At 38.1% G+C, this 24,807-nt stretch overlaps 1 protein-coding gene across 2 annotated transcripts; it reads right to left on the bottom strand.

The window, feature by feature from the left end:
* On the bottom strand, nt 1-21,280 carry LOC127877729 (uncharacterized). 2 transcript variants are annotated; one of them, XM_052423909.1, is made up of 7 exons: nt 20,908-21,280; nt 18,667-18,844; nt 5,888-6,042; nt 4,447-4,513; nt 3,562-3,805; nt 3,052-3,172; nt 1-1,748 (listed from the first exon to the last, which is right to left on the bottom strand). In XM_052423909.1, the coding sequence occupies exons 1-7, from the start codon at nt 20,989-20,991 to the stop codon at nt 1,617-1,619; spliced, it is 981 nt and encodes a 326-aa protein (XP_052279869.1). In that variant the 5' UTR covers nt 20,992-21,280; the 3' UTR covers nt 1-1,616. The 2 variants fall into 2 exon arrangements, with proteins under 2 accessions (XP_052279869.1, XP_052279870.1); XM_052423910.1 differs by lacking the exons at nt 18,667-18,844; nt 20,908-21,280 and adding an exon at nt 11,552-11,718.
* Between the last annotated feature and the right edge of the window lie 3,527 nt (nt 21,281-24,807).

Raw genomic sequence — 24,807 nt, 5'->3', positions numbered from 1 at the left:
TATAGTAAATATTTTTATTTGTGCGAATATAAGTCAGGAATTGCAAAAGACAGATAATAACGTATGGTACATATTTATAAAGCAAGGCTTATATTTATTAAGTACATTTAACAGAGAACAAAGTAACGTGTTAGAGAATTAGGACATTGCGGGTATTAAAATAGGAATAAAAAACTCCAACTTTTTACGGCAAAATGTCACGTGTTCATTTTACTTGCAATCACAATTAATTTATATAGTAGATGATTTTCGTCAGATTTCATCGACATGCGCCTATTAAATGCAACTATCTTAATTTGTAAATCCTTATACATTTTAATCCAACCGAAGTCTATTACACCAGGAGCCGATATCACTCAGGATGTCAAATTTTCGTCTGACTCGTAAGTCTACATACCCGTGTATGCTAGTCGCCACTCAAATGGGATAAAAACACTGATGCGCACATGGTACTGAATATCCCTATCAATTCATTTAACAAGAAAACGTACACTTGTGAAAGGGAGACAACCATCTCTATAAATGTTGAACTGATATAGATTAAAGTTGTTCCACTTAAAAACAATCCGTCTAACCCATAATAAATGTTTAATATAATACAGAAGCGCGAATATATATCACAGCAAACTCAACCCAAAATTCAGTCAGGACAATTCTGAGACCGGAAGTCATGAACCATGCACTGACTGTATTAGATAATACTGGTGTGGCAAAATGATACTTAATCCGCATACGAACAGGCACAATGGCAGAAACGCAATTGTTCATTCAAGCAAATAAATAAATATATATATATATATATTGAAAACATACTACAGTGCTGAATTACTTGTTTATATTCCCAACTTACGTCACGGTGAATTGGAACGTCACACGTATGCCCATTTTAACCCATTTATGCCTAGTGGACTCTCCCATCCTTCTAAATTGGATCAATTTATTTCCAAAATAAGGGATGTCAAATATATTTATTTATATTTTTAGAATATTTATTACAGCAATTCCTTTAGAAAAAGCAAACGGCGCTGACCCTGATGAGACGCGGCATCATGCGGCGTCTCATCTGGATCTATGCTGTTTGCCAAGGCCCTTTTTCTAGACGCTAGGCATAAATGGGTTATTCCAGGCACAAACATTCATCAGGTATACTAAAAAACATGTAAGTGCATCAGTTATACTGCATAACATCATAATAAATATCATATGTAAAAAAGTTATGTTCATAAGATCCTTGATTCTATAGATATACTGCACTGTCCCAATCAGGCGATCTGACATTCATTCTTCAAAATAAATAGGTTAAATCACCACACATTGCGACATTCACCAGTTCATACAAAATATCTCTCGTACTTTTTGAAAATATAAGGAATGCCATACGTGCGATAAGAAAATGACACACGTGCGACTTACAAAAATGAGAAAAATACATTGTTTTACAGAATAGCAAATTCTGGAACAAATACATTTGTCTGTATCACAGTATTAGCATGAAAAACATACGTCCACAACATCATGTACAAGTTAACGCGAACTCAGTTTGGGCCACGCGCTATTTTTGAACAAGTAAGCAATAAATAATCATTCTTTAGTGGCAGTACTAATGCTCTGTGTTCCTAGTATCTGAATCCGTCTTTCTTGGGGCTGTTCCGTGTTTGAATCATGGAGTTGGATCTTCTTAATGCGGAGCGCTCCGACACCCAGTCAGGGTGAATGATAAAGTGACCGGAACAGGCTGGGGTAGTAGACTGAAAATGCAAGGAAAAGTGAACGACGAATCTTGATAAATATGTAACCGATTAAACATATTTTATGTGTTGTTGTTTTTGTAACAAAATTTTAAATGAGCGAAACTCACAAAGAGTTATGTACATAAACTGACCTATACACAAATACCTTTTTTTTTCAAACCTGTTTAATTAAAATATTGTATGATTATTAATGATAATTATCTTTTCTACATTGACTATTTTTCAAAATAAATGGTTTAATAAAATTAAAAAGGAAATAAACATGAACTGTTTAGAAATGGGCAGCAGGTTTGGCCGTGGGCCTACACTGTACTATATCTCAAACAAGTTTTAATCGAAGTAACTTTTATTCTTTACAGTAACAACAACATTTGAGCCGCGCTCTGTAAAAAAGCGGTTTGATGCATGGGCGTAATGTGTCGTCGCTGATTAGCCTGTGAAGTCCGCATAGGCTAATCAGCGACGACACTTTCCGCCTGAACTAGATTTTTGCTAAGAAGAGACTTTCTGTAAACGTTTTTTTTTTAAGCGGAATGTGTCGTCCCAGATTAGCCAGTGTGGACAGCACAGGCTAATCTGGGACGACACTTTACGCACATGCATTAAACCTCCTTTAAACAGAGCACGGCACATATGCACTTTTTTCTGTGCATGCTTCAATTCAGTAACTTGAAGCATACAAATCAGATCGTTATCTGTTATATGAGCCTGGTTCTGTGAAAATCGGGCTTCATGCATGGACGTAAAGTTTTGTACCAGATCAGCCTTTACGTATCAGAGGCGACACTTTTCGCTTGTATGGAGTTTTTCGTTTAAGGGAAGTCTCTTCTAAACTAAAATCCACATTAGGAGAAAGTGTCGTCCCTGATTAGCCAGGGCGCAGGCTAAACTGGAACAACACTTCGCGCATGCATTAACCCATTTATGCCTAGTGGACTCTCCCTTCCTTCTAAATTGGATAAATTTATTTCCAAAATTAGGGATGTCGAGTATATTTATTTCTATATTTAGAATATTTCTTACAGAAATTTCTTTAAGCAAACAGCGCAGACCCTGATGAGCGGCGTCTCATCAGGGTCTACGCTGTTTTCCAAGTCCTTTTTTCTAGACGCTAGGCATAAATGGGTTAAACCCCGTTTTTCCACTGCTTAGTTAGCTGGTTGTCGCACTGCCTTTAATCCAAAATTTAAGTCAATTCATGTCCCGTATTTTTCATAAACATTAATGCATGTATAAAATCGAACATCACTGAATGATATACTAGTACCCAGTATTATACTCTGATGTCACAACGACTCACCATAAACATGCTACTCTCGTGTACATAGTCGTCTGTGGTGGCAGCAGTACGGCGATTCTTGCGCATGTGCAGTGGGTACTTGTTGAAACTGTAGTTGTAGTTGAAAGGCGCGGGCTCTTTACTGCAACGAATTACACTTCAATATTTATAATCATGTAGTTTCGATAAATAAATAAAGTTGTAAATGTCAAACCTATGTGTTAGTATATTTATGACGCACCGCAAATCCATACAGATCGTGTAGTTTGATTGTTGTTTTTATTCGTGAATCACGACATTGTGCACTAATTTGAACAGAAAGACAATCGCTTGTTCTTTAGAAATTCCAGTACTTTCGACCATTCGCTCTGTCAGCCTTTTACTGACATTGTCACAAACGGACGTTCTACATATTACAATTCAACCGTGAATTCTATTATTTTTTAAGGACCGAGTATTGAATCTCTTAAAATGTACACGCAGCAATTGCAATACATGAAACTCTGGCGGAAGTACCACCGACCTACGTACCCGTTGAGCTCCTTCGCCAGCTGGCCCATCACCTGACCCTCTCTACTTCCGGCGCCACCCGCCTGGTGGTACGGAAAGAACGACTGCTGGTAGATGCTGCGCGGGTCCGGGTTGTTGCCATATCCGGTGTAGGTGTCGCGAGGAGGCATGTCGTTCACCGAGATTGACGTCATCGGCTTGTAGGACGGTTCGTAGAAGGACTGGCTACGGCGTAAGGCGAACATGGCGTCGACGGCTTTCTGTTCTACAGTAGTAATCTTGTATTTTTAGTTTTTCGAAAATCACGGTTCGACAAAATTAGGATTAAAAAATGTTTTGATTTACAAAATAACTATTACAATTTTTGAACAAGCAAAAAACTAATGACTTTGAACAATTTCAAATTATTGGTTTGCTAAAGCATAATTATACTTCAAAATAGGTAAAATAATTTGAAGCGAGACACAAACATCATTCGTGGCGCAGTGATAGCTCACTAGCTTTTGCTGCAGGAGGTCCAGGATAAGCATCCCAGGCAAGACAATATTTGAGCCTTGTCCTGAGAAAACTGGGCTTAATGCATGTGCGTAAAGTGTCATCCCAGATTAGCCTGTGCAGTACGCACAGGTTAATTAGGGACGACACTTTCCGCCTAAACTTGATTTTCGGTAAGGAGGGACTTCATTGAAACTAAAAATACCCTAAAAGCGGAAAGTGTCGTCCCTGGTTAGCCTGTGCGGACTGCCTGCACAGGCTAATCTGGGATTACACTTTACGCACATGTATTAAGCCAAATTTTCTCAGAACGCGACTCATTTGTTCTTTTTTTCTTGAACTTGTAATAAGTTAAAACTACTTTGTTTACGGAAAAAAGAGTGTTTTGCTCTGAGCAATTCAAGGACATACCGTTTTCTAGAGAGGCGTTCGTCCAACTCTGGTACGTCGAGTTATACGTTACAGGTTGACCTGCGTTCTGGATGAAAACAAATCGCACACATAATTATAATCTTCTGAACAAAGTTTATAGCATATTTCAGCATTTTAATCGAATTAGACATATCTATCGTAATTTATATTATGACCATAATTAAAAGGTACACGGTCTTGCTTGAAAAATTGTTCACGTGCGTTGTGTTAACTAAAAGAGCACATCATTTGAGCCGTGCAACAATGGGTGTTATGCCATTATGCTACTTGCAGTCTGGTCAGGAGCTACCATTTCCGCTATAAAGTCGGGCAAGGATTCCTTGTCTCATTGCGAATATTATGACTTCTCGTCAGAGATTACAGATTTATGTGCGTTTATGTACCTTCACTGTTGTGATAAGGCCCATTTTTGCACCACAACGTTTTTCAATTGCTTGACTTTAAATATTCATCATACTTACTTTTATTTGATGTAACATTTTGGTACAAGGGAATTATATTTGCAAATGTATGTGTTAATGGTAACAAGGCGGATTATCTGGTGGGCGCGTGAACAGACGTTGTTGGCATACAGTTAGCGGTGTTACGGATCATTAGTACGTTGGGCGCCAGTTTTAACACTGCTGCAGTTTAGTCTTCAATGCAAACATAAGTTTACAAGACATTTTAGTGATTTAACTGAAGCAGCCAAACAAATAAGAAGCATTGATTATCCGAAAATTCACTTTTGGGCATGCAGTTATTTAGAAATTGCATTCATATTCGTTTTACCCATTGGCCCATGTGCCATCAAGTGCTACTATTCGCAAAATTGCGAATTTATTACCAAATCTATTTCGAGATGTAAACGATTCGAAACAATAGCTAGGCATGCTTTATTAGAAACTGAAATACATATCTCACAGCTAAGAAGATACTGAAGAATTACATTGTTAAAGGTTCTGTGGTAACGTGCATTTCAGTTTTATTATTGTGTTAAATAGCATTTTGAGCATGGACACAAGAGACTAAAGACACATGACCTTCAAGAGCCAGTGACATTCGACCCCAAGATGGCATAGCACAGTTACAACACAGCGAACGCGTCACACACTAGCGTGATCACGTGATACTCACTAATGAGTCCCAAAGTTCTTCACCGGGTGTTTTCCTAGCGTTAAAATAAAACAAAACTGGTGCAATAAAATAAACACGTTTCGTAAAGTTTGCTATTGAACGGAAAGACTTCACAGAATATGTGCATTTTTATTCAACTCTTAAATAGGTATTTTTTGCAAGTTATTATGCACTCGTTACCACATTATTTTGCGACCATGACAATAATGTTCGTGAAGATGTTCTCAACACGATAAAGAAATCAAAGTCAAATGAGATTTAAAATTTAGAAATGAGAAAATGAAAATTTGTTCTGCATACGTACATGACCATGCAACTTCGGCTCAATTCCTTCAGTTCTACGTAGCCCCAGTGAAGTATACGGACGAGGACTGGGTTTATGCTCTTTCCAGCAGATCCAGTGCAGTTCGGGACTTTTCACGCGGATTTCTTCGGGTTCGGGTATTTCCGGTTCCGCTTCTGCAATTACGAGGTGAATCGATGTAGTTATCTTGCAAGCACAATCTAAATTTTACAATGGTTCAAATTCAATACAAACAAAACAAGCGTTCAATCAAAGAGTCGTTTCCTGCACATGCATTCAGCTCTATCTCGCGTCGCCCTTTGCAACATAAATAAAAGTAAAAAAGTGTCTGAAACGTGTGAGTAGAAATCACGAATACGATATTTGCAAATACCATTTAGAAAAAGAAAAAACTAAATATAGTTCAAATCTTGGTGGAAAAGGCGCTTTGTTTGTTTTTCTCTTATCAAAAGCATTTTTGTAGGCGCTGTTTTCTTTTAATTCCGACAACCGTTTGAAATGGTAGGTGAACGTTTTAAGTGTAATTTGACAAGTTTTAGACTACAATAATCCAGGCAATGTCTCTGTGTGATACCTACTTCAAATGTAAGCCGTTGTCTATAGTGTTTACAGTCCAATTTTAGTTCCACTCAATCATGAGCTAGACAACATTCAAATTAATCAAATCGGTTCTCGCATACAATTTTAAATTCAATAAATCCGCAGACACCATGAGGTAAATGTATATGACATTGTCAACATCAATGCCTACACACCTGATTTATCCGTTAAAATATCAATAAATTCATCGGCGAAAACGTTATTTCATGTAATATACCCCAACTCTGTCTGTTTAAACAATGCCCGGCCAACCAGCTAATTAATATTGCAAGCAAAAAAAGAATCGCGGTGCTAGCTAGTATTTTCTAATTCAGTAATTCAATAATTAGCTGGGTTTAACATGATATCATGTAACACAATAAATGATATTTAATATAAACAAGAGTTTTGATAAATGGAAAGACACAACCGGATTCATAGTAAGTAGAACGAAATCCGTTCTTTGAAAACGAACAAACATCACTACGTGGGTAGATTATGTAACCCGTATATATACTCGCGAGAAAAAAGGCTTAAACGAATTTAATAAAAAATAAAAATTATTGTCTACTGACGAAATGCCTCCGCATATAAAACAGCAAACACGCGTTTTCAAAGCGTTATAGTCGCGTTCTGTGAAAAGGTGTGTTAAAGTAAGTGTCATGTTAGATAAGCCTGTGCAGTCCGCACAGGCTAATACGGGATGACATGTTATGCTTTTAAGAAATGTTTCGTTTGAAAGAAGTTTCTTCCAAACAAAAATCCAGTTTAGGCATACAATGTCTGATGCAACATTTCTTGTCAAAAGCTAGCTCGAGAATGCGACTATCAAATGTCGTTGTTAATTGCTGTGTCTCTTTGGCGATTGTCGAGTTTCGTATCATTTGTCTTATTGATTGCCATAAGCCGACATACACCATGGGTACCGACGTTCCGTGTGGTTCTAATCGGGACCCTCACATAGGTGACTTTCAGTTGTACATTGATCTGGTGCTTCACCCTATTTCCGGTGACAGGATTGAATTGTCACGAGTAGAATTTGACAACAATTCCATTTAAAGAAATATGAAATGTCATATGGCAAAGCCTTTGCGGGTGGTGACATACATAAAACTTAGTTTTAGGTTGTTAAAGCAACAGACAATAGAACGATATGAGCTTCGGTCTGTGAAAACGGGGTTTAATGAATGTGCGTTAATTGTCATCCCGGATGCAGTCAGCACAGGGTAATCATGGACGTTACTTTCCACCTAAACTGGATTTTCGCACAGAAGGTACTTCATTTACACGAAAAATAACATTACAGTGAAAAGAGTTGTCCCTGATTAGCCTGCGCGGAATGGATTAAGTCCCGTTTTCCCAGAGAGAGACTCACATATAACCATGTCAGAGTCCAACTCTGCAAAGTATAGAGTCCATATCTGTAAAAGATGATCCTGCTATCAAAGCTAAAGAACAAATCGATGCAAGATACACGATAGCAACACAAGATACACGATAGCAACACAGATAGTCAGCACATCAGCAGGTATATCCGGTAAAACTAAATTCCTCATCAACAAGTCATACAATTATCTCTGTTAAAGTAACCAAACTAGCACCGCAGCTGAACTAAGTTATTTATGTTTCACAAAAATAAGTCGAAAAAATCAACTTTTATTACTGATTAAGACCTCAATATGATTCATTTAATGTAAGTGATACAAATTGATGAAAAATAAACTAGGACTACCGGTACTCGTGTTCGTTGTCTTTACATTTCAGTGTTTTTTTGGACCATTTTGTGAAAGCGGTCAGGACCCTTGGGGGAAAAAAGTAGTTCTATTTTTCGTTTCAAATACTATTAAATTGAGAAGAAGTATGTATTACATTGAATGAGCCTCGTTTTGGGAAACATGGCTTAAAGCATGTGCGTTCAGTATCGGTCCAGATTAGACTGGATTTTCGATTAAAAGAAATTACCTTAAAACGAAAAATTCCATTAAAGCGGAGAGTTACGTCCCTGATTATCCTGTGCGGACTGCACAGGCTAATACGGGACGACACTTAACGCAAATGTATTATGCAGAGTTGTCCCACGGCACTGTAATAGTTGTGACAGTAACCAAATGGTTTCAATGGCCTTTGTGCCTTCTGCTTGTTCTTCCACTCAACGTATTGTCAGAGGAATGTCAACCCGCGGTTATATCGGGTAACAATGAAAACTTGGCACCTCGTTAGTTCATGAGCGGTGATACAGTCGACCTAAATAGGTAATACAGTTGTGTATTGACCTATATCGTCTGGTGAGCTTGTAGTCTCATTCACAGCCGAACAAATATACAATAGCTGATACCGTCTACAAAGGTGTAAAAGAATTCGTATTGAAGATTGATTATGAAGGAGTTTTGTGTTCAGTAAATGAATTCACCGTCGTTTAATGTGAGTTCTTATAGAGTCCATTATGTCCCTGACCGGAAGAGAACGCGATGGTCGCAACGCGACACAAGATTCAGTTGGCAGTGTAGCAATAGCGGGAGTAACCTACGAGACTTCAGTAAAAGAGCGAGAGTTGATACAAGTTCTAGCATAAAATCACAAGCCGTTTGTAACAGACAATCTTTCACGTTGCATGCTTTTTCCATTTGTATACGATATACGATACACGACAATATCTTTTTAGTAACATGTAAATGTACAACGAAGCTCTCTGCAGTGTACAAAGTTTACTACATTTTCTATACCAGAGAAACTACATAAGTATGTAACAAACTTCGATCAAATCTCGTTGCGATTTAAAATAGCAAATGTATCATTAATAAAAGTATGTGCTAAGATTATAGTAAGAGACATGACAAAACTAGTTTGTAAATGCTAACTTGAAGTATGTTAGAAAAAAGAGATTTCATTGACTGAAGGTAGATGACAAATGATACTCCCAAACAATCCCTATTATTGTTTAATGTAATGCTGGATTTACATGTAGAAGGCGAGTTCTATTGCACACTGATGAAGCCTGTTATTAATTCATCAACAACCAACTCCTTAAATCCGTTGTCTAACATTCGTAAATTTTATCTCTTTTCTCAATATGGCACACACTTAACTTTAAATAATACCTACTTCAAATAAGTACTCTAGCGCTTAGCTTATCATTTTTAAACTCAATGAGGTATACGCGAATGCTCGTAAATAAAGACTCTTTTACAGCATGCAAACTGTCTCGTATGAAGACGAAAACTCTGATATACCCTGCATACTCAACTATGGTGTTTGAACATCGGCGGTTGAGTTATACGCTAAGTTTACAAATATTTAAAAAAAAGAAGATATTAATGAGAACCATAGATTTGTCTGAACACATGAAATAAACTGGCGTTGTAAAACAGATAAATCAATTTATAAGGTTTTAGATTGTATAACTGCACTGTGGACTAGCAACTAACAGCCCATATAACTGCACTGTGGACTAGCAACTAACAGCCCATATAACTGCACTGTGGACTAGCAACTAACAGCCCATATAACTGCACTGTGGACTAGCAACTAACAGCCCATATAACTGCACTGTGGACTGGTAACTAACAGCCCATATGCCTCATATAACTGCACTGTGGACTAGCAACTAACAGCCCATATAACTGCACTGTGGACTGGTAACTAACAGCCCATATGCCTCATATAACTGCACTGTGGACTAGCAACTAACAGCCCATATAACTGCACTGTGGACTGGTAACTAACAGCCTATATGCCTCATATAACTGCACTGTGGACTAGCAACTAACAGCCCATATAACTGCACTGTGGACTAGCAACTAACAGCCCATATGCCTCAACTGCACTGTGGACTAGCAACTAACAGCCCATATAACTGCACTGTGGACTAGCAACTAACAGCCCATATGCCTCAACTGCACTGTGGACTAGCAACTAACAGCCCATATGCCTCAACTGCACTGTGGACTAGCAACTAACAGCCCATATGCCTCAGCACTGTGGACTAGCAACTAACAGCCCATATAACTGCACTGTGGACTGGTAACTAACAGCCCATATGCCTCATATAACTGCACTGTGGACTAGCAACTAACAGCCCATATAACTGCACTGTGGACTAGCAACTAACAGCCCATAAGCCTCAACTGCACTGTGGACTAGCAACTAACAGCCCATATAACTGCACTGTGGACTAGCAACTAACAGCCCATATGCCTCAACTGCACTGTGGACTAGCAACTAACAGCCCATATGCCTCAACTGCACTGTGGACTAGCAACTAACAGCCCATATGCCTCAACTGCACTGTGGACTAGCAACTAACAGCCCATATGCCTCACTGCACTGTGGACTAGCAACTAACAGCCCATATGCCTCAACTGCACTGTGGACTAGCAACTAACAGCCCATATGCCTCACTGCACTGTGGACTAGCAACTAACAGCCCATATGCCTCAACTGCACTGTGGACTAGCAACTAACAGCCCATATGCCTCACTGCACTGTGGACTAGCAACTAACAGCCCATATGCCTCACTGCACTGTGGACTAGCAACTAACAGCCCATATGTGGACTAGCAACTAACAGCCCATATGCCTCAGCACTGTGGACTAGCAACTAACAGCCCATATGGACTAGCAACTAACAGCCCATATGCCTCATAAAGTATAAACGCTAAGTCTACTTCAGAATTCGTCAGAAAAATATTGATAATATTTATAATAAAATGGTAAAATATTGGCATTAACGGTGGTAATGCGTTATACAAATATTTTGTAAGTTAACATTCCGTTGCTGTCGAACAAACTGAACTTTAAACAAATGTACCATACGGTTTAATCAAATATTGAGATAAAACACGATTACAACATAAAGTAGATTAACAATGACCAATTTTATATTTCTTTATTTTCTTTATTATTATTACTATTATTATTATTGTTATTATTATTATTATTTATTTTTTAATGAAAAAATTCTTGTTATTATGATGATACTAATTATTATTATGATTATCTTTAGAAACTCACAAATAAATTATAATATTTATGCCTTAAAGCAAACATGCATCGTTGTTCACGCACATCTAGTCAAAATAGTCTTACCGATGTATTCACGAGTCGGAAAGAAAGTGTGTATTTCCTTCTTTTTGAGAATTGATTTGCGATTCGATTTCGCCTGTACAAAAATGGTGGTCTGATTACGCATTGTTTAACGCCATATCAACACTTTTAAACGTCTGATAAACTCATATGGCACTGCATCAACTTTATGTCTACAGTCGGGTTCTATAAGGCTGGATTAACAATGCGGCCTTTAAAAGGTTTATAATTTATCGAGTTGTGTTAAAGACTTAACGGATTATTAACCATGGAGTGATCATAACACCACGACTTCCGGCCTATTGGGTATTGTTTTAATGTACATGCCTGTACGAGGCGGTCAGGGTAAGGTCAATACCATGAATACGAGGGTGCAATGTTTGTAATAATCCAGTACAAGAGCATTGGTCTATTACAGCGACGAAATGTAATTCAAATGATGGTAATGCGTACGGCGAATGCACGTAATGACTAGCACATATGAGTCGTGTTCTGAGAAAACTGGGCATAATGCAGTCCGCACAGGCTAATCAGGGACGACACTTTCCGCTTTTATGACATTTTCGTTAAAATGAAGTCTCTTCTTAGCAAAAATCCAATTTAGGCGGAAAGTGTTGACCCTGATTAGCCTGTGCGGACTGCACACGCTAATCTGGGACGACACTTTACGCATATGCATCATGCCCTGTTTTCTCAGAACGCGACTCATATGTTTTTGCAATCGTGACCAACCCCAATCTCAATTCACTTTCCTTCAAAATTGTTCATTTAAAGGGATGTATTATTTGAGAAAAGGCAAAATCATCGCCTAAAATTAAGGACATACCTCTTCGGTAAATTCAAATAAGATCCATATTGAAATATCTTAAATCTAAGTACGAACACAAGTCCATAAAAAGCACATTGATGGTACGACAGTCGTGGTTTTTAAGGACATATACCGAAGTGCACGTTCTTTAATATAAGTATGACCGCGCTCTGTGAAAAGGGGGTTTAAAGCATATGCGAAAATTGTCGTCACAGACTAGACCGTGAAGTCCGCACAGGTTAATCAGGGACGACACTTTCCGCTTTTATGATACTTTTCGTTCGAAGAAAGCCACTTAGCAAAGATCAATTTTAGGCGGAAAGTGTCGTCCCTGATTAACCTGTGCGGACTGCACAGGCTTATCTGGGACGACACTTTACGCACACGCATTTAACCCCCTTTTCACAGAGTGCGGCTAACTTAAAATTTATCTGAATCATGAACAGAAGGCACATGCGGGAACCTGACGGTTAGGGATTGGAGAGGCGCTGTTATATCCAGAAACTGAATCGGCTGCCCGATAAATTACCAAAATCTGGTCTAAAGCATTCAAATTTCTATAAAATTGCATAAAAGATAAACGACACAATCAAACAAGAACAATTAACGAACATTTGAATAAAAGGGTTTTGATTATTACATTGAAGAAACATGATCGATCAATTACGAAACAAATATCATGACTCCAATCTCAGCATTAAACTGCGAAGTCAACGACTTTAAAGACAAATTTGAATCTTTCTTACGTCACCAGTTAAATCTCGATTGAAAGCTGATAATGTGTGTGGATAATCTAATATAGAAATTTGTTTATGGTTAATTAACGCATAACAAGTCAAGCATTAACCATAGGCATCTGTCTTAAAATGCATACGAAGTTAAAATAATCCTTTATAGTGTGTTTTACTTGAAAATAATACTTCACTTATGTTCAAATATTAAAAAAAACGGACGTTTTCAATATTATGATTTGTATCAAATAAACTGGTACTCCTTCCCGAATGTGAACTCTTCAAAATAGTAATGGACAATGAATGAGCCGCGTTCCGGGAAAACTGGACTTGTGCGTAGAGTGCCGTCCCATTTCTACTTGAGCAGTCCGCATAGGCTAATCAGGGACGACACTATCCGCCTAAACTGGATTTTCGCCATCAAAAGAAAAATACCATAAAAGCGAAAAGTGTCGTCCTTCAATGTTTGAAGCCAGTGACAATGCTTATAACCCATATTATTATTATTATTATTATTATTATTATTATTATTATAATTATTATTATTATTATTATTATCATTATTATTATTTTACTATTATTATTATTATTATTATTATTATTATTATTATTATTATTATTATTATTATTATTATTATTACTTGCTAATGACATTTACCCCATGGGTTGCACCAGCAGTAAATCCCAATACCACACCAACAGACTCTACGAAAGAGCAGAACACACGTGGTGTAGGTCAGCACGGAGAAGTTGGATATCATGGCGAACAGCACGAGCAACACCAGACCAGACGTCACCATAAACCACAACATGCCTGAAGAAGTGAACAGCTTCAAGGTCTTGGGAGCAATCCTGTTTAACAACGGTACCTGCACTGCTGAGGTCCGAATAAGTATTGTCATGGCGACCGCTGCGGCTGATCAGATTGTGGGCAAGCCCATCCATCAGCTTCCCGCCAAGTTCATGCTCTACAAGCCCCTCTGGGTGTCCATCCAACTGAATGGCTGCGAAACATGAACGCTTCGCGATGATACAAAAGCAGGAGAGATGCCTTTAAACACAATTGTCTCCGAACACTGGGTCGCATATCCAACAACGCGTACGCGTTACAGCAGCATTTGTTGGCCCACAAGAGCCCCTCATGACGGCCTTCAAACAACGAAAGATTGGTTGGTTTGGACACGTCACCATGCACGACTCTCAGTCTCCCAAAACAAACCTGACTGGCGGATCATCTTTGTGTCGTCGGTCAAGGGAATGACGATGATGATGACGAAGTTTATGAGTCCTTCCGCACTGAGGCTACATTATGTGAGGAGCCGAAGTGTGTCCCGTACTCCTTATGTATTCACTTACTAGACTCACGAACGTTTGGACGAAATTTTAAATATGGTTGCAATTACTAACTATTTAAGTTTTAATGAAAGGCGTCTTTATTGGATTAGTCCTGTGTTGTATGTGTGTGCGTGCGTGTGTGTGTGTGTGTGGGGGGGGGGAATACCCTGATGAAAACCTGCCTGTCCCGTATGGTGACCACTTGCCAAGCGCACATGCTCCTTAAGCGAGGATTGAACCCGGTACCCCAAAGGCAACGCGTGTGATTCTTGTTGCGATAACCCGACAGCCGTAACCTGTGTACCACTCGCTATATATCTTGCGCGATTTTTTGTAAGGTTAAGGGTTAATGGCGTTATATTTATAAATAATTATTGGACAACAGAGGAGTTTAATTTCCATATGTACGGTGGCATAGAGGTGAAATTCACTCCTCTTTTTTTATCTCGTGGCCACGAGTTAGCTATGTCGTGGCCTCGATTTACTAAGTCGAGGCCACGAGATACAAAAAGGGAGTGCAAAACTTAATACAAGAGGAGTGCAATTAAAAAAAGAGCGCTGCATTAAATAAAAGAAGTGTGCATTAAACAAAAGAGGAAAGAATTTTAGATAACTCGTGCCCACGAGTTAGTCAGCCAATGAAATTTGGCGTAACATGTGCAAATGTTCTGTACGCATACTTTTTTATATTTAGCTGGGCAAGGCGTGCTTTTACTGGGATGATTACTTCCCTTTGTATAAAGATCACCATGAACAACCCAATCGGGACACCTCGGACAATTCCGCCATATCGGCGATCGTTTCATAGTTTATTCGAGTATACATAGCACACAATAATAAATTACAGCAAAGCACATTAATAAACTGAATGAGTCGTAATTATTTACATTACAATATATAGCAGCACTGTTATTCTTTTAATACAGATCTCCAAATGTTTTCACATTTCGTTTTCTACAAATGGTAAGCGCTATAGCTACCATAACTAACACCTGTTTTATCACAATTACATAATGAGGGAATGAAATGCATTGTTAATTTAAGACTCATGCTATTTAAATTTACGGTCAATTGCCTCATATATATATATATCTATATTTATATAACCCGCTTATAAAAGATACTCATATCAAATTGATTGGATTGTGATTATCAAGTCAATTAAAACATTATCTGCATTCATTTTACATTAATATATATACTTATGGTGGCTAATTGCTTTTATCACCTACCCTTTGTCGGATAAATGCGTGATATACTTACATTATTGAATATAATGGTCACCAATTTAACTACTCAACACCTAGTGTTCCACTAATATACTTACATTATTGATTCAGGGTACTTTCTTTGATGATTATATAATGGTCACCAATTAAACTACTCAACACCTAGTCCCTGGTCGTTTCGCACCTAATATGGGGGCGAAACGACCAGGTGCGAAACGACCAGGGCGGAAACGTCTTGGGGGCGAAACATCCGAGGACCGCTTGAACCATAGCGCATTGACCCCATGGAGTAAAAGTCTACCGTTTAGACCACTCGGCCATCTATACTCATACAATGAGTGATGTGTTTCATACTTTATCATGATTATGTAAGCAATCCTCGTATCTCACAAAAATTCAAAATACAATGAAAACAGTCGATTTAATTTTAAATTTACTCGATGTCAATACTATAAGTACTCCTATCAGTATGTCAGTAATGGCATCTTTAAATTTTAACAAGTTTTTAAGTACGTTGTGGGAATTCACAGATCTACATTAAATTATTACTTAAAGAATATTATCTTGAAAAAGACGAGCTAAAAGACACATTTTAATTTTTCCTCTTTACGAGAAGGCCGCCATCTTGTTTTCTAAAGTAGTTCCAAATCCAATATGCCGGCCGCCTACGTACATCAGAGAGACGGTGTGGTGTAGCCCACTGTCCGATGCGTTCAGATTGTGAACAACCATGTGGAACCATTTAATTGGCTGACTACCTCGTGGCCACGAGTTAGCTAAGTCGGGATCTCTACCTCGTGGCCACGAGTTAGTAAGTCGAGGCCAAGAGATAGAAAAAAGAGGAGTGCAATTTAAAAAAAGGAGTGAATGCCACCTCTATGCCACCGTACATATGATTGGAATATTAAAATATAATAAATAATTATGTAAATTAAATAACATTCAAAATTAAAATGAATTTACAATGATCCAGCGTCTTTGAACCTGCCTGTATGTAGCACATTGCATTACCCAACATACATGAATGCGGTTTGTCAGCTGACGGTTCCTTAGCGTGAGTTGGCGGGTGGTAGGCATTTAAGAATGCGAGATTATCCGAGATTAGCGACCCATTGTGTCTGGGCGCTGTTGATTATCATGAATACGTACCCATACGCGTTTCCCTGCTTCTGATAAGCGCTGATTAAGCGCTTAACTTGTTGCAGCGTGATATTGATCATAAATGGATTTGTAGCATGTGCAGTAAAAATTGTCAATTGCTGCAACAGTCCTTTTTTATCTGCCGGTAATAGATTGAACTTCGGGTCAATGGCGGTACAGAAATACTGTGCAAATAGACGCAGTTTGTTTTAATTGATATTGATTTGCATGTACAAGTGTTTACTTAACTGAACTTGTCAGACGTCATTTTCACTTTCTTTATTATTTTTTTTAAATTAAATATTTGTTCAGTGTGCAACTACCCTATTTAAAATACATTTTCAACAACTGGGTTTTATATTGAAACGCATTTTATACGTTGGAAAAAAACGAGGTTGTCTTCATTATATTTCACACAAATAAACGTCAAAAAGATAATCCCTTTAACTATAACAGGTCTACATGACTTCAATAACCGTGCACCAAGCCAAAAGATCCGCGTTTAACAAACACTCAGATTTTCAGGCACATCCGCATGAACATTATGAGTATTCGTCCTATGCTTCATCGTATTGCATTAAAATCGCTACGGGAAAACCGGGCTTATTGCATGTGCGTAAAAGTCGTCCCAGATAGCACAGGCTAATCAGTGATGACACTTCCCGCTTTAACAGTATTCTTCGTTTTAAAGAAGTATCTTCTGATAAAAAAAAATATGCGGAAAGTGGTGTTTTCATACAACGAGGTTCATTTATTGCTTGCATCATAATATATTTTAAGTGAACGCATGGACTAGTGGTCATTGTTTACAACGTATTACCGCAATATATTATTGTTCAACGCACGTTAACTTCGTAATTTGAATAAACAACCACCGATAAAATCATAAAGGAAATCAAATCCAATTCATGTTTATTTTTATAATTTAACTGCTCTGTGGTTGATTTGAAGCTTGTTTTACCACACGGGTGGCTTGTCGTGGCAGGAAAGTTTTATTGGCATGCCACGTGACGGGCAACTTATCATAACTTGCCAGCTTCGTTAATCCCATTGTTAAACATGAAATGTTCATATTAAATTATGTATTCACCATGTGATGTATGGCTTTCAAACTATTAATCGTTTAATTATGACATTCCAATAAATACAAAGGAAATAAACATAGGTATTGTTATCAATTTGTTAGAGACATTCTCATTGTTTTACTCAGCGTTGTGTGTTTTCTTTTCAACGTAATTCTTTTTATTTCATAGTATTTCACAATAAATAACGGATTAGGATCGGGGAAATTAGGTCAGGCCTATTACAAGATATCCATTAGGTGGATCCCGGTCATACGGCGGGAGCCTGGCCTCGTTCTCAATATCCACCTGAGCCCCGCTCTGTCAAAACGGGCCTTAATGCATGTGCGCAACGTGTAGTACACAATTAGCATGTGCAGTCCGCGCAAAAAATAAAAAAGGTGTCTCTTTCCCCATTCAACGCACATGCATTAAGCCCCGTTGTCCCAGAGCGAGGCTCATGTGTATAAAGGTATACTTCCGATGAGTATTGTCCCAATTTAGGATTCATTGTGGGATGAATAACCACGCCAACTTACATGCAGTTCAGTCAAAACACTGTATAGAAAGTACGAGTGTTGTTGCTTTGTTGTTTTTATAAACTGTCTTGAGCTAATCTCGTAGTTAGGTCAAGTGAAATTTTAATTGTATACATGTTTTTTGCAATCACAGAGATCGTACATATATTTGCAAGTGTTATCAGTTAACGGTCGATTTAACCGAACGTGTTGCAAACCCTTCACAGAATCAGTCAGTTCTGATAGATTCAACTGTCGGTGAAAGCTATTTCTATCTAACATTTTAAAGAACGTACGTGTGTAGTTTTCAACGTTAACGACCGGCGTCATGGGTCTCCTGATGTCATCTGTCAGCGTCGGCAGTGGATCCTCCATCCCATGCACAGAACCGGCATATGCACCTGGCTCCAGAGGGATGTAAACTTCCGTTGCGCGTGAAACGTGAGGCTTGAACACTCTCACGGGACCCTGTCTCTACAACAGTTATTTTGGAAGATGAATGTAGGTTTATTGTTGCATTATGTAATATAAGCAAGTTACTTTTAATGAGCTTCTTTATGTGAAAACTAGGCGCAATGCATGTGCGTAAAGTATCATTCCAGATAAGCCTGTGCAGTCCGCACAGGCTCCTCTGGGACGACACTTTCCAACTAGTCTGAACATTTGTTAACGAAACGTCCATGAACGTGGAAAGTGTCGTCCCTGATTAGCCTGTGCGGTTTGCACAGGCTTATTTCGGACGACACTTTACGCACAAGACCGTTTTTCACAGAGAGCGGCTCATGTAATTTTTACCTCGGAGGTAATGATACTAATTCTGAAAGCTGTATACGCCTGAATCGTGATGGCCAATATAAAATGTTGACCAAAACTATGTATGGTTTTAAATATGGAGCGCTTAAAAAACATCAATTAAATGTTGTGGACTATTAACATTTTCGCCATTATAATAACAAAAACAACCGCAACTTTGACCTACATTAAACCACCACACATACTTATCGAATGACAAAAATGTAAATGGTCAGTATGCAATTTATTTTCATGTATGTTTCTTGAATGAAGCCTTGTTATTTTATTGAGATGGTGATTTGCTGCTGTCCCGGAGAAGACCGAGTGAGTTCGGTTTGGCGACTAACAAGAGCCGATTTGGGAGCAAAACCAGAGATCGCTTTGACAATAACCCTAGTAAACCAACCACATTTCAGGTGTGCCGGACATGCTTTTTAAAATTTTAACAGACTGCATCCGATATAAATGAATCTCGCTTTGCTAAAACGGGGCTAAATGTATGTGCGTTAAGTGTCGTCCCAGATTAGCTTGTGCATTTCGCACAGGCTATCAGTGACGAAACTTCCCATTTTATGGAATTTTCCGTTCATATGACGTCACTTCTAAACGCAAATCTTCTTTAGACGGAGAATACCGTTCTGATTAGCCTGTGCGGACTGCACAAGCTCATATGGGACGACACGTTGCGCACAAGCAGTAATGACCAGTCACCGACTGCCATAACATTCCATGACAACAAAACAACAACATATGAACACCAACACCAATACATACAAATGAACTATTAAGGAATTGAAGTTGGTTTCTGTTTATTTAATTGATGCGTTAAGCTTCAGCTGTTTCACTATCTAATTCCCATTCGTAAACTACATGTACCAATTAATGGTAACTTAATAAACATATCCGCTAATGTTGATTTAGATAGTTAAACATATCCTAGAATTAAGTGTTTTTTTTCTTCAACTATGATTGAACAAAATCGAAAAAAATCGCGGTCTTTTGTATTGGACGGCAAATCGTAAACATAAATTATGTTGGATATTCCGAACAAAGAAAACCAAATAAAGGATTTCATTCCATCTTGTGACAATGGAATTTATTTCTTTATTTGTGATTCTTTGAGAAGTGATTATTCGCTCGGCGAGCGCCTATTGTTGAGATAACGAAAACTTTCAACGATCAAAAGAGCCGAACTCGGTAAGTGCACAATCAGTACAAACGCGTGAAATCAGATTTTAATGAATCATACACACTTTATATTGCCCCAGTTGGAATACGGATACGTTTGAAAAATAAATAAATGGCTGCCTTATTTTGGTTATTGTATACCATCTTATAAAAAAGATCGCTTGCATCGCTACACAATTTATCATGACATGACAACAACCATGCATATGTATACGTTTTGATGTTACCTATGAGTCGCGCTCTGAGAAAACCGGGCTTAATGCATATGGGTAAAGTGTCGTCCCAGATTAGCCTGTTCAATCCGCATCCATCTTAACTGGGTTTTCGCTGATAACGGACGAAGTCAAATGTTAGGGGACAGGAGACAAGGTAAAACGAAAAAATGCAGCATATAAAACATTACGTCAGAGAAGGTACATTTTGTAAATAATATTGCCAAATCGTGGTTGCTACGTCTTTCTTTTCTAGTAAGTAAACGTGTGTAAAAAGTGACCACTGAATTTATTAAAGAAGACACAATATTGAAAGCAGGGATTTATATCTGACTTCAAAAATACCTTTTTCAGCTTTTGCGGTCTCCACCTGATCTTGTTGAAGTCGTCTGCATACTGGGTGGACCAGGGACGCTGAGGTGTCGGCATGACGTCAACAGAATATCTAAGCGATGTCAACAACAGAGTATCTGAGCAAGGTGTATTTGACGGAATCAAAACTCCTTTGTCTGATAAACCGAGAAATACTGGAATATTGCGTTTCTGCTAGAAATAACAAAAATGGTATTTTTACAATATATTCACGATAGTTTGCTGCTGTAACAATCACCACAGTCGTATTTTATTATTTCAAATCATCAACATAGTATTGCACTTCTAAAATCCGTATAAGAATATTTCTCCCAATACAATATATCACAAAAATTGAACCCACTACACTTAGTGTGTGGTTACAAAGAGAGCACAAACGCGCCTTTTGAAACGACTTCTGTTTAGATATTTTATGATCCCATGCAGAAGTGAAAACATCGATTATGTCATAACGCTATATGTATGTTGCCTCGCTTATCTTTATATCTGTTACAATACAACAAGCACTGCCACTTAACTTAATATTTACAATTATCACTGTTTCTGCAATTATTTCAGCTTGATATAAAATCGCAATAAACGCTGGAGAATATGTTCTGATCATGTGTGCGAGGGTGGTTCTCTGGTCAGAGAATTGTGTATTTAAGTACTTATTTTCATTATGCAGCGAATGTTTATCGACAAAACTAATATTTCTTTATGTTCGAGTGCCGGAGTAACAATCGTGTATTGGATTATTGGACAAAGATGTCCATTAAATGTGATAATTAGTTTCATGCGGTAAAGACTACTTACCGAAGCGCAATAAAATCGCTATCTGTGCAATTAATGATGCAATTAAACGAGTTTCATTTGAACATATTCTACATGCTATGTTCGTTTGACCCGTGGAAAAAATATTAACTCGTGAAAACAGACTTATTTTGTGTTTCACCGAGTTATTTCTTCTTTTGGAGGAGACGGGAAAACAGAACTTGTGTTTTCCCGACTTTTTTGGGGGGGCGGTGATGTCACCTTAGTGCCTCCATTGTATCACGCACATAGCCAGATAGAAGGCGCACATAGCCAGATAGAAGGCGCACATAGCCAGATAGAAGGCGCACATAGCCAGATAGAAGGCGCACAATTTGTTTTGCCGTTACGCCGCATGTATTTTGTTGCTCAGAATTGAGTACGGACATTGGAAAGCGTTTGTCAGAATTTAATGAAGCAAAAATAAATCACAATGAAAACAGAAATGGACTTGTGAACGTTTATTATGTTTCAAAGACAACGTGACAATTTGTGTATTAACGATGTTTCCAAATTTATTCGATTATGTCGAACAAATACTTTGTATTTATTTGTAGTTAGTAGTACTGGACCAAATTCGGAAAAATAATACTTAATGTTTGTACATAAGTCTGATGAATGGTTGAACTGCACCGGTTTTGTAAAACAAACTGTGTGGAACTGTGGCCTGGGGCCTCCTAGCTGGCTGTTGTGTGGAACTGTGGTCCGGGACCCCCAGCTGGCTGTCGAGTTAGGATTTTTTTAAATAATGGGCCTACGATTTTTTCTCAATTAAAAGGGCCCACAGTACACTTTCCCTCAATACAAAAGACCAGATGTGTGCTATTGTCCCTGATACACAATGGGATTATCACTCATTTACTCGCTAGTTGACATAAACCCCTAGGCAATACTTTGTTATCGCCTTGAACACACATCCCCGATCAGTTAATAACTTGCTGAAGTTAATAATTTGTAAAAAAACAAATAATGTTGGAAGCAATTAGAGGGATGATATGGGTAATCGACATTAATTTGACGAATTAATTTAAACCGGTAAGGTTTTTTTTGTCCAAGGCCCATAACTTCGCCTAAAATCAATGGACCGAAACGAAATACATACGAATTTCACACTTCATCTGATGTCAAGTCATGTACATAGACTCACATACCAAATATCATGTCAATAAGCGTGTGTTTTAAAGTTCGGAAAATGAAATGCCGTACGGATGGACAGTCTGACTGCTATATGCCATCCTAGCAGCGGCAAACAAATCAGCTAAATATCTGAAAGAGTTGTGTAAAAAACTTCCAAAAAAACGGAAATTATAGAAGAACAATTTAAAACCAAGCCCCATAACTTCGGAAAAAAAAATGAATGGACCCGAACGAATTTCTCACTTCATCTGTAGGCCATGCAGGTAGGCAAACATACCAAAAAAATCAGCCTTATTTCAGAAAGCGTTTCGTAAAAAATCTCGGGCAAACGGTAATAATACAGAAAATTTCCAAATCCAATCGTATGTCCAATTGTAGACTACTGTGATTGCCTATCTGTGTTTATGATGGTGAAAGTAAAAATATGTAGTAGATGATAAACATTTTATTAGGAATTTACTTTGAAACTTTAGATGAGTTTTGAATTCAAACAGAAAATAAAATTATGGTTATATGTCAGTCATACTTTATGATACATTTCTTAAAAAGGTTTTTGATTAACAAAGTTTGCTTTCCTTTTCTTCAAGCATACTACATTTCTTGAATATAAAACTTTAGACATTGGTGTGAATTTCCCATCAATGATTAAAGCTTAATAGTAAAGACTTCAGAAAGGTGCTGATTTACTTGTTATTTTATAACACACAATAAGGTTTTTAAGCATTAAAATTCAGCTTGATAAGCGCAAAATTAAAATAATAATCTAATTAGGGAGGAGAGACCCCTCCCACACCCTCCCCAGTTGGGCCTCCCAAAAATTTCTGCGTGCGGCCCTGGATGTACTGTTGGCTTCTGTAGGTTTAACCATTTATTCCTAGTGGACTCTTCCATCTTTCTAAATTTGATCAATTTATTTCCAAAATTTGGGATGTTATGTATATTTATTTCTAGATTTATAATATTTCTTACAGAAATTCCTTTAAGCAAACAGCGCAGACCTTGATGAGACGCATAATGCGGCGTCTCATCTGGGTCTACTCTGTTTGCCAATGCCTTTTTCTAGACGCTAGGCATAAATGGGTTACTGTTCCACTGGGCTGTTGTTTGTTCTGTAATAATATGTTTGTGAATATTCTGGCCAGTATTCAGCTTCGGCAAGTGTGTGTTCCGTCATCTTAGCTTGTATATGATCATTTAGCTTAGTTTTATGAGTGACAGTGAGCTCAGCTTGTAAATGTTCCGTTCGGTTCGGTTTGTGTATGGTTGTGGTAGCTGTTCTGTTAGCTAAGGCTTGTGTATGTTCTGTTAGCGAAGGCTTGGGTATGTTCTGTTAGCGTAGGCGTGTGTATGTTCTGTAAGCTTAGGTCTGTGTATGTTCTGTTAGCTAAGGCTTGTGTGTGTTCTGTTAGCTTAGGCTTGTGTATTGTCTGTTAGCTTAGGTTGGATTATGTTCTGTTAGCTTAGATCTGTGTATGTTCTGTTAGCTAAGGTCGGTGTATGTTCTGTTAGTTAAGGTCTATGTTCTGTATGTTAGCTTAGGTCTGTGTATGTTCTGCTAGCAAAGGTCTGTGAATGCTCTGTTAGCTTAGGCTGGTGTATGTTCTGTTAGCTTAAGTCTGTGTATGTTCTGTTAGCTTAGGCTTATGTTCGTTTTGTTAGCTTAGGCTTGTATATGTCCTGTTAGCTTAGGCTTGATAATGTTCTGTTACCTAAGATCTGTGTATGTTCTGTAGCTAAGGTCTGTGTATGTTTTGTTAGCTAAGGCTTGTGTGTGTTCCGTTAGCTTAGGTATGTGCATGTTCTGTTAGCTAATGTCTGTGTATGTTCTGTTAGCATAAGCATGTGCATGTTCTGTTAGCTTAGGCCCATGTATGGTCTGTTAGATTAGGTCTGTGTATGTTCTGTTAGCTAAGGCTTATGTATGTTCTGTTAGCTTAGGCTTGT

This window comes from Dreissena polymorpha, chromosome 4, assembly GCF_020536995.1.
Source record: "Dreissena polymorpha isolate Duluth1 chromosome 4, UMN_Dpol_1.0, whole genome shotgun sequence".
Taxonomy (NCBI): Eukaryota; Metazoa; Mollusca; class Bivalvia; order Myida; family Dreissenidae; genus Dreissena; species Dreissena polymorpha.
This window is presented reverse-complemented; position numbering and strand designations above follow the sequence as displayed.